This window comes from Carassius auratus, chromosome 21 (genome assembly GCF_003368295.1).
Source record: "Carassius auratus strain Wakin chromosome 21, ASM336829v1, whole genome shotgun sequence".
NCBI classification, from domain to species: Eukaryota; Metazoa; Chordata; class Actinopteri; order Cypriniformes; family Cyprinidae; genus Carassius; species Carassius auratus.
In genome coordinates, this window is record NC_039263.1 from 5,154,122 (window position 1) to 5,171,193 (window position 17,072).

Below are 17,072 nucleotides of genomic sequence, written 5' to 3' on the forward strand. Positions count from 1 at the left end.
TCTCACACGTACATTTACATCACAGGGCCAATATATAATCCAAATGGTTGCCAAGTCCTAGACAAATAGCAGTGCAGAGTAGCCAGAGGGCAGACCATCTCGTTAACAATGTGATTTACTATCCCCGACCTTAGACAACAGTGTGTGTGTGTGTGAGTTTGATGATATGTAGTCACTCTGATGGAACGAGCAAGCTGACACTTCTTCTTCAAGCGTAATGCATTGCTTTGCATTACATGCAACTGTCACAGGCAAGGTGCTGTGGATAAATCTTAACTTGAGAGCATGTTTATGTCTGTATGGTGTCTTAACACAGGCTAGAATGTTACTGTGATGGAAAATTTTCTGAGGCTTGTTTCAGAAAATGACATAAAGCTGCCTAACAAACACATCTGACAAAATGGAGGATGTAGTGCTAGTCAACTAGAATTTATTCTGGGGGGTAGGGCATTGGAAATATGTCAAAGCATATTCACTGGCTCCTATAAAATGCCAGGAAAAGGGACAAACATGTGTCCGCTGTGTTTGAACTCCCCCAATGTCAGGAAAAGGGGAGCTATCATGCTGTTGTTTTGCAGACAGGGTGCAAAAGAGAGAACTTGGCTAGCAACCGTCTCCTACCCTTCCAGTTTGAGCCCCTCACTCTGGAGACAGCACTTTACAGTAAATCTAGCTGTCATCGCCTCTAAAATGAGTTTTATGGTCTCAGATCCCGCCGTTAACAAAGCTTGAAATGGAGGCGACACATCCATAAAGCTGTGAACATGGACCCTTTTCCCTCAAGAATGAGGCTACTCTAGGCCTTTGGTTTTTGCTATGTATCTTAAAATTAAACCAGGTTTGGAGTTACCACATAGATGCATTGCTGTTCTCTGCAGATGAATTACATTTTTAGTGGTTTTTGCTTAGGCAATAATAATATGCACCACTATTACCATTTTATTTTCAAATCCGAGCAAACCTCAAAACTTAAATAGTTTTAGTTGTTTTCTTGTTATGCTGGCAAAGTCTTTTATTACTCAATGCTATATTTACCATCAGACATACAGTAGATAATGTATCCCACATATAAAAATACAATGTGTTGCGAGCAGTGTTCAGCATGTGATCATTCAGAAAATGACAATTCACTGCAATTTCTAGCTGAAATGAACACTCATGGCAATAACAACTTTCATTCCTTATCACACAAATTTTGATTACAGTGGCAGACTTTTGATTAATAAAGACTTTGTACAGTTCACCTTGTACAAATCAGGCAAAATTGCAACCTTATAAAATGATGATTTCCCATGACAATGGCTTGAAAATGTTGTAGTTGGCTTTAGTTTTTAGTTTAGCAGGGTTTAGTGTAGATGGACACTTCATTTCCAAACTGCTGCAATACATTTGTAGATTCACATTTGTCTTTTTTGGATGGAACTAAACATGCTTTTAGTGCTGCTCGCTGGATATTTGTCGCAGAGAAATGTCATTTTGCAGAAATGTTTTTCAGATGAACCTGGGTTGCATTCTCTTTTGTGTGTGAAACACAAAATAAGATATTTTAAGACACATTCTCCAATCATCTCCTTTTGTCTTCCACAGAAGAAAGTCAGGATTTGAAATGGTTTGAAAATTCTTTTATCATTTACTCACCTTCATTTTGGGATGAACTATCCCTTTAACATATCTGTCCACCTGAGGCAACCTGCTCTACCTAGAGTAAAATACAATAAAATATTCTTCAAAAATACTATTTTTAGTATCTCTCTTGTCTGAGAGCACGTGAATGATACCTCAAACCATGCGACTTGTTAGATACCAGACTTATTTTTGCCTCCCAGACAATAAAACTGGCAAAACTGTTCCACAGACATAAACTGAAGGAGACAACCAAGCTAAATTTAAATTCCAGATTTATGGGTGGGTTTTATTTTTTGATTCAATAAGCAATCATATACAGTAGCAGCCACTTGACAATGACATAGAACATAGAAGCACGTTGAAATACTGTGTTATGTTGTACATTACATCATGTTGCTGCAGTGGGTTTGCTCCCACCAAAGGTTTAGGTTGTCATGGACACCCGTGCATTCTCTAAATAGTTTGCTAACACACCGCCATCTTGCAGACGCTGGCTTCCATGAGGTCAGGCTAAATGGCTAGTGGTCGGCGACTAGCCATTAATGTCTGGCAGTAATTATTTTACTCTTCTGTGCTAAATGTGTCATGCTTTATAGCTCTAAACAACTACTTCTTATAGAATCAGCATCACAAGTTAAATGACTTTTTTGGAAACATTGATTGGCATGTGCTATAGATGTGTTCAACCATAGTGTTGCTCACACAGGAGACACAGGTTGAAATCTGTGCTGTGTCTTGTCTTGTAAAAAGAAAGTAAATGTTATTGAGACAATTTATAGGGTGAATGCCAGACGTTTTCACTTGACACCCTCATCAATACTTATGAATGAAAATAAAATAACTATTGAATAAAAATGTATGTTATTTTATGTGTTTTTTATTTCATTTGAATTGATTGTTGGGGTGAAACATGACCTGGACACGTTTTTGTGAGATTCACTCAAGTGTGCCACACATATCTTGATAAGTTTAGCCAAAACCTTTGTATCCCCATCTGCTGTCTGGTATCGGTTATTAACCCCGCCCTCTCCATGTTAATGAATGGGGCATAAGCCAAAAAAAAAAAAAATCTGATTACACTTCAAATATATTTTCCAAAAGATCGTTTCCATTAATTTAGCTAGTTCCTCTCAAACTGATCTATGTTCAAGTGTTTGTTTTTCTTATACGTTTGCTTTTAATAAGTTATTTTATGCTATAAAAATGGGGTGTGGTGTCATGATTGTAAGCTCTGAATGAATCATTAGTGAGCAGACTCTGGCTCTAAATGAATCACTGCTGCGCAGAACCGGGCTCTAAAAGATTCACTGCTGCGCAGACTCTGGCTCTAAATGAATCACTGCTGCGCAGACTCTGGCTCTAAATGAATCACTGCTGCGCAGACTCTGGCTTTAAATGATTCACTACTGCACAGACTCTGGCTCTAAATGAATCACTGCTTCGCAGACTCTGGCTCTAAATGAATCACTGCTGCGCAGACTCTGGCTTTAAATGATTCACTACTGCACAGACTCTGGCTCTAAATGATTCACTACTGCACAGACTCTGGCTCTAAATGAATCACTGCTTCGCAGACTCTGGCTCTAAATGAATCACTGCTGCGCAGACTCTGGCTTTAAATGATTCACTACTGCACAGACTCTGGCTCTAAAGGATTCACTACTGCACAGACTCTGGCTCTCAATGATTCACTACTGCACAGACTCTGGCTCCAAACGATTCACTACTGCACAGACTCTGGCTCTAAATGAATCACTGCTGCGCAGACCCGGGCTCCAAATGACGTCATTGGAGCAAGATGACAGTGGCTATACTGGGACATGTTGGCTACACTTTCTAAGGAAGTGGAGACATGTCTTATTTACCCCATTATCCACATGATGCCCACGTAGTCCAGTTATATTCCAGTAGAAAATGAGCTCATCCTGAGAAAAGAGATACTAGTGATAAAATGCAAAGACCCCCCAAACAGTTAAGTTATGGGTGTGATAAACCCTCATGACTCAAAGTGTTATGCGACCACACTGTGCCTCACAGGGGACACACTCCCATATCCAAGGACAACTGCACACCGCAAAATCTCCCCTAATTGCTGACATCTCTCCCAGCTGGCATAAAGTCTCTTAATTAATAATGAATACACCTACAATGCTCCAGCTAGTTTCCCTATTAATTAACTTAACTCCTGCAAGCAGCCACACAGCTTCTCTCCCATGTGCCGATGCTTAAAAGAAAAGGGGCCTTTTTGGCGTGTGTGGGCTGAACACACATCAACGCTGGATGCAAAAGTAGCGCGCATTCAGCACAAAAGTGCAGCATTGTCAGAGCGGGGCGATAAATGGACGAGCACTGCACAAATGATCTCTATCCCGATGAGCAGAGAATGCCTTCTGATTTATGGGGAGAGAGCCGGTCGAACAGAAAATGCTTGAGGAGGCTGTTCCTTTCGCATCCTGTCTCGCTGCAGTCCTCTTTTACTAGAGGAACGTGCTTTGTATGTGCGTGTTTGCCGGTTATGCTTGGAAGGAGAATGAAGAGGCCTATTAGCAGGCACGTAAGCATAGAAAGCACACTTCATTGTTCTGCTGCAAACCACATGTTTTTGCAGCTATGACGAGACAGGCTGCAGGTGAAGACGCACATCCCCACGGGACCCTCTTCGAACCCCCGGTGATGGATGGGCAAGACTAGTCCTTGGGAGTCAGGAGGGATCTGTCAAGGACAGGATACGGCCCTGTGATTGTCTCAGATAAATACACAGTGAAAGACATGTCATTTATCGCAGGGCCTGAGATGGATGCGACTGGCTCAGTGGCCAGGAAACATGTTTGAAAACCCATTTCATTATTATACCTCAAAAGAGCCATCGGGAACCATTGACCTTCCGGATTATGTTAGAACAACTGACTCGCTGTCGAACACTCAGAATGCTAAATGCTCATTTGCCCTTCTTTTAAGATTATCACTACTTTGTATTTATGTCCAATGGTGTATAATTAATAAATAATATGCTATGTGTAAGTTAATACAGTAATGCATTTTAGATGCAATATTGCCAATATCAACTGTAAAATAATTCTGTTGAAAACAATGAAAGTAATTCCAAAAAATTCACAGCAAAACTCGAAGTCGAAGATCATCACACAGTGCTGTTTCTAATCATCATTCAATGAGCCGTGCATTAAGACCGTCACTTGTTATTTCTGAATGAATAAGCCATTTTGAATAAATGAATCAGACTAGACAGAACACGTTTTAGTTTTGTATTCAAAGTAACATTTCACATTTTTGTGTTCAGTATAGTTGATATTATAAAACATTAATCTCAGAACATGAAACATTTTGAGATTTCAAGATTTCAACGTTTAAAGATCTTTAAAGTCTTTAAAGTATAAGGTACAATGAAAGTCTTGTTTTGTTATCTCCTCAAGAAAAAGAGTGGGCAGAAGGGGAACAGACAATGAATTCTAAAGTCAAAAAAAATAATATAAAGTCTATGGAATAAATATTATTCCATATTATTATTATTACTATTACTATTATTCTAATTGCATTTATTGAAGAAATTTTAGAATTTTTACATAAAAGTTTTGGAATTGTTTTTAAATGTTTACCCTGGCTTCACTGAATTCTGCAAAGTGCCCTCTTTTTTGTGTTTTAGAAATGGCCACCCTGTTCAACATGGACTCTTTTCAAAATGTACCTCGTTTCCCTGACTATGCAGACACAAATGTAAATGTCGATTTACCTGCAAATTGTAACACTTTTTAAGTGTCCTGAATTTATGGGATTATAAATGTATGAAGGATATTTTTTGGTCACCATTAGCTTAGTTCTTTAACCATAACCTCAAAACCATCCTGTCAATGAACAGTCCCTACTACTATAATGACTGCATTATTACACAGCTTATTTCTTTGTATATGCTGTGTTTTGTTTGAAATAAATCGGAAAAAGCTAAGTATAGTCCTGAAAGTCTTCTGCAGGTTGACGCAGTTCGGCTAGGTGTTTCTTCTTCTTGCTGATGTGTGTTTCTGCAAATGTGCAGAGCCATATGGCTGCTTGCTGACTTTCGTAAAACTTGCAGAACTGTACACATTTATCTCTTTGTTCTGGGCTCTGAGTCTGTAGAGCGCTTTCATTCATCAAAGTCTGTCAGTATCACAAAGTTGTTTTGTTTGCAACAGATACACAAATTACCTCTCCAAATGTCCATTAATGCTGAAGTACTATTAAGTAAAGAAAATAATTGAAACTGTACGGAAAAAAAGCCAAAATATATAAAGTGATGACCTTTTTTTTTTTTTTTTAAATCAATACATGTAACACTTTCTACAAATTGAGTACAAAACAGGGACTTCAAAAAATTTGGTTTAAGCTCAAATAATTTTAAGCTTTTTTTATTTCTGTCTTATTTATTTTTTTATTTTTTTTGCGTTCTTACAAAAATAATGAAAACTCATGTTTTGTGTGATTTTGTTCTACCAATAGACTCTAAATGAAATGTCTGTTATCAGCCTGCTGTATAGTTAGTGTTCTTTTTTAGTGTAGGTGATTCCTATGACTACTTTAGCATAATAAATACGCTGTTAGTTGTGACTCACCACATCCAGAGACTTTTAAATGTCAACAATGTGTTAATAGCTATAAATGTCAGGTAGAGGAACACATAAGTGTTCTCCTTTCACCCTGGCACATGCGAACGCTTCATGTTTTAAACATGTGCCTGGAACGTCTCTTCCTATATGTGTCCAATCCTCAGTGTTCCATCTCTAATAATGTATGTTCCCCCTCTGACAAAAGGACACGGTGCCAACGTTAGGCCATTCATGAGAGGGAAAAATGAAGCAGATTAAATACAATGTATGAAAAGCACAGTGTCTCTCGTTGCAATGTAAGAGTGACAATGCCGCCTTGTTGCTATGGAACCCCTCTGTTGCTAAGCAATGAGTTGATGATTAGAATATTGAATCGGGTGGAAGAGTGGTATTTTCTTCGCCACTCTATTTCTCCATGTATGGTGCTGTGCGTGACTGCGTTGATGAACGGCATGAAGGCCTGTGCTTACTCTAATTCACATGCAATTGCAAACATTTATGTATAAAATGCTTAGAAATGTATTAATATAGTATTTATAGGAAAATCTATATATATATATATATATATATATATATATATATATATATATATATATATATATATATATATATATATATATATATATGTATATCTATATATATATATATATATATGTATACACACACACTCGTTTGTTTTTTGTGAAAAGTGGGGACATCCCATAATGGTTTTTATTCTGTACAAACTGTATATTCTATGGCCCTACACCAACCCTACACCTAACCCTAACCCTCAGGAAACTTTGTGCATTTTTACTTTCTCAAAAAACTCATTCTGTATGATTTATAAGTGTTTTGAAAAATGGGGACATGGGTTATGTCCTCATAAGTCACCCTCTCCTTGTAATACCTGTGTCATACCCATGTCATTATACAGAGTTGTGTCCTGATATGTCACAAAAACAAGAGCACACATACACACACACACACACACTTCAGTCCTAAAGCACTGGCATCTTTGCTTCACAGCAAATGCAGAAAGATGTAATAGCCCTGCAATACCCTTTAGCTTCAGTAGAGGGTGCTGTAAGGCTCCTCAAATAGTCTTACCTATGGTAAGGGACTCCTGAACCATAGGTATGTGTTTGTTTAGCGCAAACGGAGACATATTTATATTATGCTCTGTTATGCCGTGAGAGCTCATCAACTTCTGAACTAATTGGGGCGATACATTCTTGGCAGTCCGCTGTTATGCCGAAGACTTGCGGCTATACATCACCCAGATCGACTGCTGTGAGCTTCCTTCACCCCCCACCAGTAAGCACTTTCAGCTCTCTCCTAAGGAAAGGGGTTCAACACAAACGCTAGACATTACCGTCATCATTACCTGCAGGAGAGATACATCGCTGTGTCAGTGAAAACCTGCTTAGGGAGAAAGCAGTGACCCATGAGAATTCAGCCCGGGACGCAGCATCCTTGGCACTTGTGTTCCGTCAGAACTGCTATTTTGGCTGTTTCTACCCGTTTTTCTCTTTTTTTGCTGTGTCGGGGCCTGGCTCCATGTGATCTGGCCTTGGTTTAGCCAAACAAAGGCATTGGGGGAGAAAAGTAGTCTTTTGAATGGAGATAGCTTCTCTAGAGAAGCCACCTGCCTTACATTTGTCATTTAAATATGTATACAGATGATGGTGCCATCTGTTAGAGCAGTTGGAGAGGGACAAATTGGTGGAAATGCACTGAATTCCTGAGGCGGCGGAAAGAAAGAAAGGGGGATGTACAGGTGCCACAGAGCATTAACCAAATACATCCAATATTCAAAAGGAGCAATGCCATTTTATTTTGTGTTCTCTGTGTTTCTTTAGACAAAGCTTTGCATCATGCGGTTTCATTTAAATGGCATTATATGCTGTCGAAATGCATTCCTGATGAATGGCATTTTTTCTTTCTATTATCAAATCAGAGGAAATATTCCCAGATCAGTGCAACTTAACTCAGTCACACAGAATGTGTGGGATAATGTTTTTTTTTTTTTACTTTTACTCGTGAGAAGCTTCACCTACAGGACCTACATCATTCACACAAAAACAGAATTTGCCTTAGAAGTAGACCAGCCATTTTTAGGCAACTATGATGGCTAACATGCGCAGCACTTCCTTATGATCGGACTAGTAGGAGAGTAGGCCAAAATAGTCTTTATCTGTTACAGGGCAGCATTCTCCAATCTTCCTTTGTTTCATGGAAGCCCGGGTCCAAAATATGTAGCGGCAGGAGCGTGCGGAAGATTTCAGGCTTCACTGTTTATAACTAGCCAATGAATGTACTTTGACATCTCCTGGGAAAATTCTTGCTGGTTGCCTTCACAAAGCGCACAGGAAAATAGCTCCATTTTTTCCTTTGCTCCGCAAGCGCTGTTTCTCTCTCTTTCTCTCCCTTTTCTGATTTTATGAGTTGTGGTGAGAGAGTAAAGGAACTGCGGGCATTTAAGAGTGAGGCGGGACGTCGTGCAAACATGTCAGCAGTCAAAAGATGGGGGGTGAAAAGTACCACTGCACAAAGAAGATGGAGAGGATACACAGAGAGATGGAAGACTGCACTCTCAGTCAAGTGCTCAGTTAGTAAATATTTCAAAACTGCGGTCGAAAGAACCATGCTTTTTTTTTTTCTTTCTTTCTACAGTGCGTCCGGATGACATCTTAGAGATATTTTTAAGACAGCACAGAAGATGGATGACAAACAAAGGACATCTCAGAAAATATACTGTAAAAAAATAAATATGAAACACTTTAAGGATAAGTAAAATGTACAAAAAAAGTTTATATTTGCATATTTTTTTATAATATTGAATAGGGGAACAAACAACTGATTTCCTTATGAATCTATCATATGTGAATATGTCAAGGAGATCATTGGGAGGTTCTTAACCTTTTTCTTCTAATTCATTGGTGAATGTTAGTCCAAATATATTATTGATTGATTGATTGAGTCATTCATTAATTTTATTTTATTTAATTTTTTTACTTTGTAGTCTTAAAAATTGAATCAATTTATCTGTCTCTGGCATGATTTTTCCCCCCTTTAAATACTACAAAAAAAAAAAAAGAAAGAAATTTAAAAAAATATATGTATATATATAATGTATTTATTTATTTTTGCTGTATCAACCAGTGGTTTTGTTGACTGACGATGGCAAAATGATTCAGCAATAAAGAATAAGGCCCATTTAACATTCACATTGTACTGGTTGTAAATGTTTCCCAAGCTTTGACTAATCCCTCTCCATTAAGGCAAATGCCATATTTAGTAAAATAGTCAAGCAGAGTTTTTGAAGTAGATGTATTTATGTGCAAAGGTTTAATACTTAAAACCTCGGATTGCTGTTCTTACGTTTAAAAAACAATTCCCAATTTATATATGAACCTATCAAAGGAAGGCATTTTAGCACATGTTTCCATTACAGATTTGTAATGTATGTATTACTTGTAAAAGTATTGTGAAATGACATCATTTCCATTATCCAATGTTATGCGAATAAAACAAAATCTTTTGCCACTCGCGATAAATCATGGCAACGGGTTTTGGAGGGATTTTGACAGATATTGGCTATATTTATTCAAAGGAGGCGTATGCCTGTATCTTTACAGAAGCAGCACAGATAGAAAAAACATTTCCATTGCAATTTAGCAAATTATACCTTTTCCGCATTGCCTGAAAAACCACCTCATGCAAGCATAAAAACTTTTTTTTTTTAACAATATTTGGGAGTTTTTGTAAAAATGAACGTTTAAAATAGGTGTATTTTCAATTGGCAAGCTCAATTTGCGTAATTTGAAGGGTAATGGAAAAATGCCTACTATTTGAGATAAATGCTTTGGATAAATAATGAATGTCATGACTAAATCTGGCCCATTGTCATGCATTTTTTTTATTGTAGCTTTGTGGTCTATGCTTTCTTCTATTTTTGTGGAGCCTTTTGGAACACAGGCGTTCTCACTTGCACCCACAAAAAAGGCAAACTCCGCCAATGTTTACAAGATTGTTTGTCTCATAATAGTCTCAGTCTCAGACCGCACACCCACAGCTGTTCACTGACCGTCTGATGCATATAGCACACAGAACTGGAACGCTTTTTTCTTCTTTTTTGGCAAGCAATATTCTGATTAGTGAGCTTTATAAAACTTATAGAGTAAGAGCTCAGAATGAGGAATGTTTGGAAACATGTTCAGGGTCGATACAATGAGAACAGAAGGAAATAATCACTGGGAAGTTTACCACTTAAGTGTCTTTTGGAAGCACTTAGTATCAGATGAAATACAGTAGATATCCACAAGTTGATGTGTATTTGGCTTTCTTGTGTCTGTGAAAAGGTCTCGTTTTGTTACTCATTGTAGATACACTTCTTATGATGTTGCCACAATGCACCGATGTTGTCATTGCCTAATCTTGTCTCTCTCTTTGTTTTTCTTTTCTTCAGGTCCTCCAGTCATCGTGGGAATGAGTATAAATATTGCCAGTATTGACTCCATTTCAGAAGTCAACATGGTTAGTAACATTAATTTGGCTTTATTCATTGTGATTACTGTTGTTGCTGATTGTTGTTAGACTGTTGTAAGATGAACCTCATGAATAGCTCTGTAAAATGTTGGCCTATATGTTGACATATCACAAAATATATCATTATTAATCATTGTGGCTGATGCACTTATAAAAAAAGTGTATTTGCAAGTCAACATATTATTTGATTTAATGTGTTCAATTATTGTTCTACACTATAAGAAAAACAACTATGTCCAACTATGTCCTTACAAAAAATTGCAGGAAATATTCAGACATTTCCTTCAACTTTTAAACTATACAATGCAATGTGCAATTAAAAATTAAAACAATTAATACAGTATACTGGGACGTTTTTGTACAGACTTTCTTTGAGTATAAATTAGCCATTTACTGAATAACATACAGTAGCTGTGTTTCTTTAGAAACATACAATATGTTAATAATCTGTCCTATTGAGTCTTCAAGGGGTTACGTATGAAAATGATCAGTATGCTTATGTATAACTGCGGTCATGACCAATTATGTAGCATCAGTAGACCTTTTGGCTCGGGACCATCACCTCAAGTTAAACACCACCCTGGAGCCCTTAAAAAGCAGTTTACTTAAAGAGCAGTCGTCTAAATTTGTGCTGACAACTCTCTCTACATACTTACCATGGAGACCCCATGCAGACTTACTGCATTCATCATTTCTTCATGCAGAGTCAGGGACTTTGGTTTTATTAGCACCTCGGCTTCAATGACTGTGGCCTGAATCCATAAAGTACCCCAGAGAGGAAGTTCTGCACCTGGATCGGTTTTCCTCAGGTTACTGTCGGATAATAATGGGTTGACAGCAGGAAATGTGATCCTAGATTAGATTTCTTATTGGGAAATTTTCAAAGAACGGCAGAAAAATAAAGCTGCTTCCATATTAGTTTGATTGCTTGGTCCTAACTATTGACTTTTTCCCTGCAGATCTCTTTTTTAAACTGTATTTCGGTCTGAAGGATGATACGATTTAATGCACCTTTAATTATTTTATTTTTTTATTGGTCTAATCAATAATCATGGTTTTCGATTCATTAAAACCTGATTTTATTAGTTGGGGGGGGGGGGGGGGGGGTTAAAGGGTAAGCATAAAAACACTTCAAATTAAATTAAATTAAATTAAATTAAATTAAATTAAAAAAACAAGACACCACACATTATTATTTATTATTTTTATTATGAAACTTTGAGAAAAGAGTGGAGACAGCAGCAAAAAGGAAATTCTTTATATACAGTATATAAATTGTGACTGGAACCATGGAAAGATGTAAATTGCACATCATACAGAGCATTTTGCTTCTGTGATTTAGAAATGATTAGGAGGGAAATCGGAGGTCATGTCAACCTGTCAAGTGGGCTTGGGTGCGACCCTCTGTGTCAATTAGATGGCTGAACTTATGGCACTTGTGGGGACTTCAGTTCCCAGAGCCCCTAAAGCATGCCGTGTCCTCATCATCAGGCATCGCAGGCAGCAGTCTTCACCTGACTAAAATAAACCCAGCCGAACAGATGTGTGAACAGAAGACACTGTGCTCAGAATGCATTAGCTCCTCATTTTAAGGAAACAAATTTCCCTTTTTATTTTTTTCCCTTCACAGAAAAAAATCATAACTAAACGCTTCTTTGAAAGAGGTACTTTGAAGATTATATATGGGGCAAGTTCATTTTTACAGCTCTGACATTTCTCGCTGTCCAGTTTTGCCTCAGAGAAAAAGGTTGATGAGGCAATCAAAATGGAGTAGAAAATTGGCTGCTGGTTAAATATATGTGCGTTTAAGTGTTCCCGGGAAGTTCCTAGAAGTTGTAATTACACTGTGATGTGCGTTAGAGTGATTTCGGGCAGAATTAAACAGACATTTTAGGCAATATATACTGTATGTATTTCACTTCAGACAGGAAGTGTTTTTTTTTTTTTGTTTTTTTTTACGATGTTGTGACATTGCTGATTGGCCCAAACTATTCACTAGTGACTGGCCAGAGCATTGACACTAAAGGTTAACTGCAAAGAAATGTACATCCATAGTCCAATTGTATATACCTTAATTTGGAAGTTTGCAGCTCAATGAAAATCTCCACTGGTAATAGCATTCATGTGCACACATTTTACAAGTGCAGTAACTCTGACTCATGAACTGAACGTAGTGTTTCCTATAGTTTAAAACCCCAAACTAGAAAATAGTTGATGCTCTTAATCTGACTAATTACTGTGAGTATCACTGCTGTAGAGTGAATTGTTGTAAACCAGTCATCAGGTTTAGACAGTGTTTATGCCGCAAGCCGTCTCCTTCATGTGATGCTTGCATTAAACTGCAGGTGTGTTAATTAGCTCTGGTCACAGCATTATCAAACTCCAAGTGAAATTCAATTAAAATCTGATGACAGTGAGATTGTTCTAGATTAAACTTGAAATCGCTCCGGGACATTGAAGGGACAGCACACTAACTTCATAAAGGCTTTAAGAATGTACAGACATAACGGTGTGGTTTATTAATGGTTCAATTACGATTATAAACATTTTGTGATTATTTGTCATGAATTATAAAATTACCACATACTGAGTCCTAGTTTGGGCTAAATTTACATTTTTCAAAATTCTGATTAATTTTGATTGTTAATTAATGTTTATCTCTAGAAAACGGTAGAAAGTTGTTGTTTATTTTAAACCAAAATATTTGTAAAAAAAACAAAAAAGTTTTAAAAAATTGCAAAGCTTATTAGAAATTAATGTAGTATTCTGCATATTTAATTTGGCCTTCTGAGGTTGACTATTAACATAAAAAAAAATTTATTATTAAAATAATAATAATATATATATATATATATATATATATATATATATATATATATATATATATATATATATATATATATATATACTAGTTTCAGGAACTATTTCGTAAGGTTTAACAAAGCTGTTAAAAGTTCCAGCTGCTGTAGAGTTTCCATCCAGTTCCATTCGGAAGATTTTATTTAAATTTTTTCGAAGTATTCACTCGTATGTCTGAAGTTGTTTTCCTTCACTTTCCCCCCTTCTCTTCAAGAACAAGTATGTCTCTTTGATTTATCCATCATCAAGGTACTGCTGGAATTTCTTTGTACTGTGGTCTTTTGAAGATACTGTACAACAAGTTTCTTCAGGCGGATGTTTTGTTTGACTTTCCTTTCCCTGGACATTAAAAAAATGTAGAGAAAGATGCTGTGCTACATAAGAGAAGCAAAGAAAAACAGAAAAAAAGAAAAGAAAACTGTGAAAGTAAAGTGACAGATATTTTCTTCCATTGTGTGCCATACATCTGAGTGTAATGGATCATAGACAAAGAAAAAAAAGTGCATTTAGAAAATAGATTGGGTGAAGTTAGCATTTCATGCTAACTTTAAATGCATCTGTAATTTCTTAATTACCTGTATTGTCTTTGAAATTTGGATGTGCTGTCAAATGTACTGACAAGCAATTATAGTAAACTAAGATTTAAAGGTTGTATTTGGTTATGATGTTTATTTATTTTTCACTCATCAATTACACAGAAAATATGAAATTGGCTGAAATCTACAGTTTGTAAACAAGACCCTCACTGAGTGAATCAAGCACTTTACTGTACATCTTTGCTGACCATTTCCTTAAATCACGCAGCACAATTAAATGTAAGCTTATTACATTAGCCTAGTGTCTATACAGAATGTATTATCATTAAAATGCAGTTCACAGTTATCGTTGAAGCATCTCAGTGGATCTTAAGAGTGTCCTTAGCCAATCCATTTTGCCCTACATCCAAAAGTCACTGCTCAGACGGACCTAATCCCATCAAAACATTATATTTGGCTGCTTATGTATTCTCTATAATGAGTTTGTCCTCCAGCGCTTTCTTTCAAACCAGACAGAATGTTTTTCATTTGAAACATAACACTCGATAAAGTGGGATGATAATGGATTAAAAGGTGCATTATTCTATAAAATATATTTACTAGATTGCATTGCAGTTGCAGTCAAATCAGTTGCATATCAAGGGCCCTATAATACACCCGGCACAATGCAACGCATGGCAAGTGTGTTTGCTAGTTTCAGTCCGGCTGCATTCGCACTTTCCTGTCCAGCGCCACGTCGTTTAATTAGCAAATGCATTTGCGAAAATTTTTGCGCGAATGGGCGTGTTGGTCTAAAAAAGAGGTGTGTTCAGGTGCATTGCTGGTGCAATGCTATTTTAAGGAGCAGAAAATAGACTGCGCCATAGACCAACTCAAACCTGGTCTAAAGTCTGGCGCAATGTTTTTTCTTTGTTATTTATAGATCGTACACGCTGCTTTTTAAACACAGGGATTCACAGCTGCACACAAACATGCCTAATATTAAAAATTTAAGGATTGCAGTGCATAAGATTGTTTTGTAGACTAATTAAATTATACATAAATGCCTACATGTCATAATGGATAGTCATCACATGTATCAGAATTAGTCTATCTATTTGCTCGCACACGAGCAGCTCCGTTTCATCTCAGAGACGTGTTCTGTCTTTGCGCTTGCCAAATTCCAGTGTGTAAATAGCAAATCCTTCACGGCACGAGTGTAACTGGCTCTTAAAGGGAATGGAAGATGAGAGTCTGATTGGTTTATTGCACATTACGGCCAAAAAACACCCATTACTCATTAAGAGAATAGGGACAACCCGTTTAGACCATGCGCCCAGGCGGGCCAACCGTTTATCCGTCGTTAAAATAGCAGAAGTGGATTTGGACACTCCCTGAGTGCACCTGCGCCGTGCGCTTTACACTTTGCATTTAGATTGTTAAAATAGGGCCCCTAGTGTTACTTTTGCCACCTGAAGTTATGTGCCATAAAGTACAAAATAAAGACTTGCATCACATTTCAATGCTCTTTGCAGGACTATACCATCACCATGTATTTCCAACAAAGCTGGAGGGACAAACGGTTGGCCTATGCTGAGATGGCTTTGAACCTCACCTTGGACAACCGTGTGGCTGATCAGTTGTGGCTCCCAGATACCTACTTCCTGAATGACAAGAAGTCTTTCCTGCATGGTGTGACGGTGAAGAACCGAATGATTCGGCTCCATCCAGATGGCACTGTTCTTTACGGACTGAGGTAAATGCCAGTGCATCGCTGTCTTAAAGTCTGCATGAAATCCAAACTGCCCCTATTAACTTTGTTATTGCACATTACTAGTCTTGTAGTGTAATAAACTGATAAAAAAAAAGAAAAATTATGAATAGCTTTACTCACTCAGTCCAAGCTTACTGTTTGTATCTAGCCTGCAACCATTTTATGCAACATCATTCTTGAATGAATTGTTCATATCAGTATCAAAGTTTATTGTTTAACTTTTATTATTGGTAAAACTTCATGTCACACTTGCTAGCACAGTTACAGGGCAGGTTATCTGTGGGAAAGCTTCTATTTGGGGTGTGTGAAAGATATCTGTTAATAGTTCACAGCACTGACAAAGCATGTTGAAAATGAAGGTGCTAATGATATTGGGTGAAAAGTGTGATCACATGAAGATGATTTGCCTTTTTTGAGTTCAACTCTGCTTCGAACTTTCTATTTTGAACTGTTCATCTCCTTTTAGACAAACGTCTACATCGAGGTGGTTCTTATTCTCCAAAAAAATATGAATCTTATCCAGTGAAACTACAGTTCGACAAAACAGCTCAAACCCGTGTATAAGGAAGTTAAAATAGCATGGTTGCCTCAGTGAATGTGTTTTTATATTACTTTTGCTTTCGTTAACACAATTGTGTAGTTAAGGGTTAGGGTTTTTGTAGGGGCTTTGTTATTTTCCAACACAACACCATTTAGCAACACTCGCCAGATATTTATATGTACCTGAAGCAACCTAATAAAAAATGCTGCAATACTTGCCTGAATCAAAACACAATAAAAATGTGGCCACAGTCACAAACTAAATGCACGTTTTAGTACCACTCACTGAACATTAACTTTGAAATTGCTGTGAAATGTGCAGTTATGTACGTAATATCAGTATTGCAGAAGCATCGCCACAAGAACATATTTCCAATGAGCATAGGTTGTATCAGAACCCTGCTAATTCAACACTTAGTCATTATATAGGGTAAAAATATAGGCCACATCCAGTGTAGACAGCAATACTGATTATAATGGGCTCTCTTTGCTTTTGATTCATCATATCATGCTGCTTATATTCAGTTTAGGCATGTAAAAGTTTGTCAAATTCTTATACCAACTTATTATATAGAACTAACAGTCAACCATTAGAACCCAACTCTAAATGGTTCCACATAAGATGGAACA

At 37.1% G+C, this 17,072-nt stretch overlaps 1 protein-coding gene across 1 annotated transcript in view; it reads left to right on the top strand.

Moving 5' to 3' along the window:
- Nucleotides 1–17,072, top strand: part of LOC113038310 (gamma-aminobutyric acid receptor subunit beta-4-like) — a 45,147-nt gene that overhangs the window by 11,432 nt on the left and 16,643 nt on the right. The window contains exons 3-4 of the mRNA XM_026195632.1: nucleotides 10,675–10,742; nucleotides 15,664–15,884. Of these exons, the coding sequence (XP_026051417.1) occupies nucleotides 10,675–10,742; nucleotides 15,664–15,884 (289 nt within the window). The remainder of the gene's footprint in view (nucleotides 1–10,674; nucleotides 10,743–15,663; nucleotides 15,885–17,072) is intronic.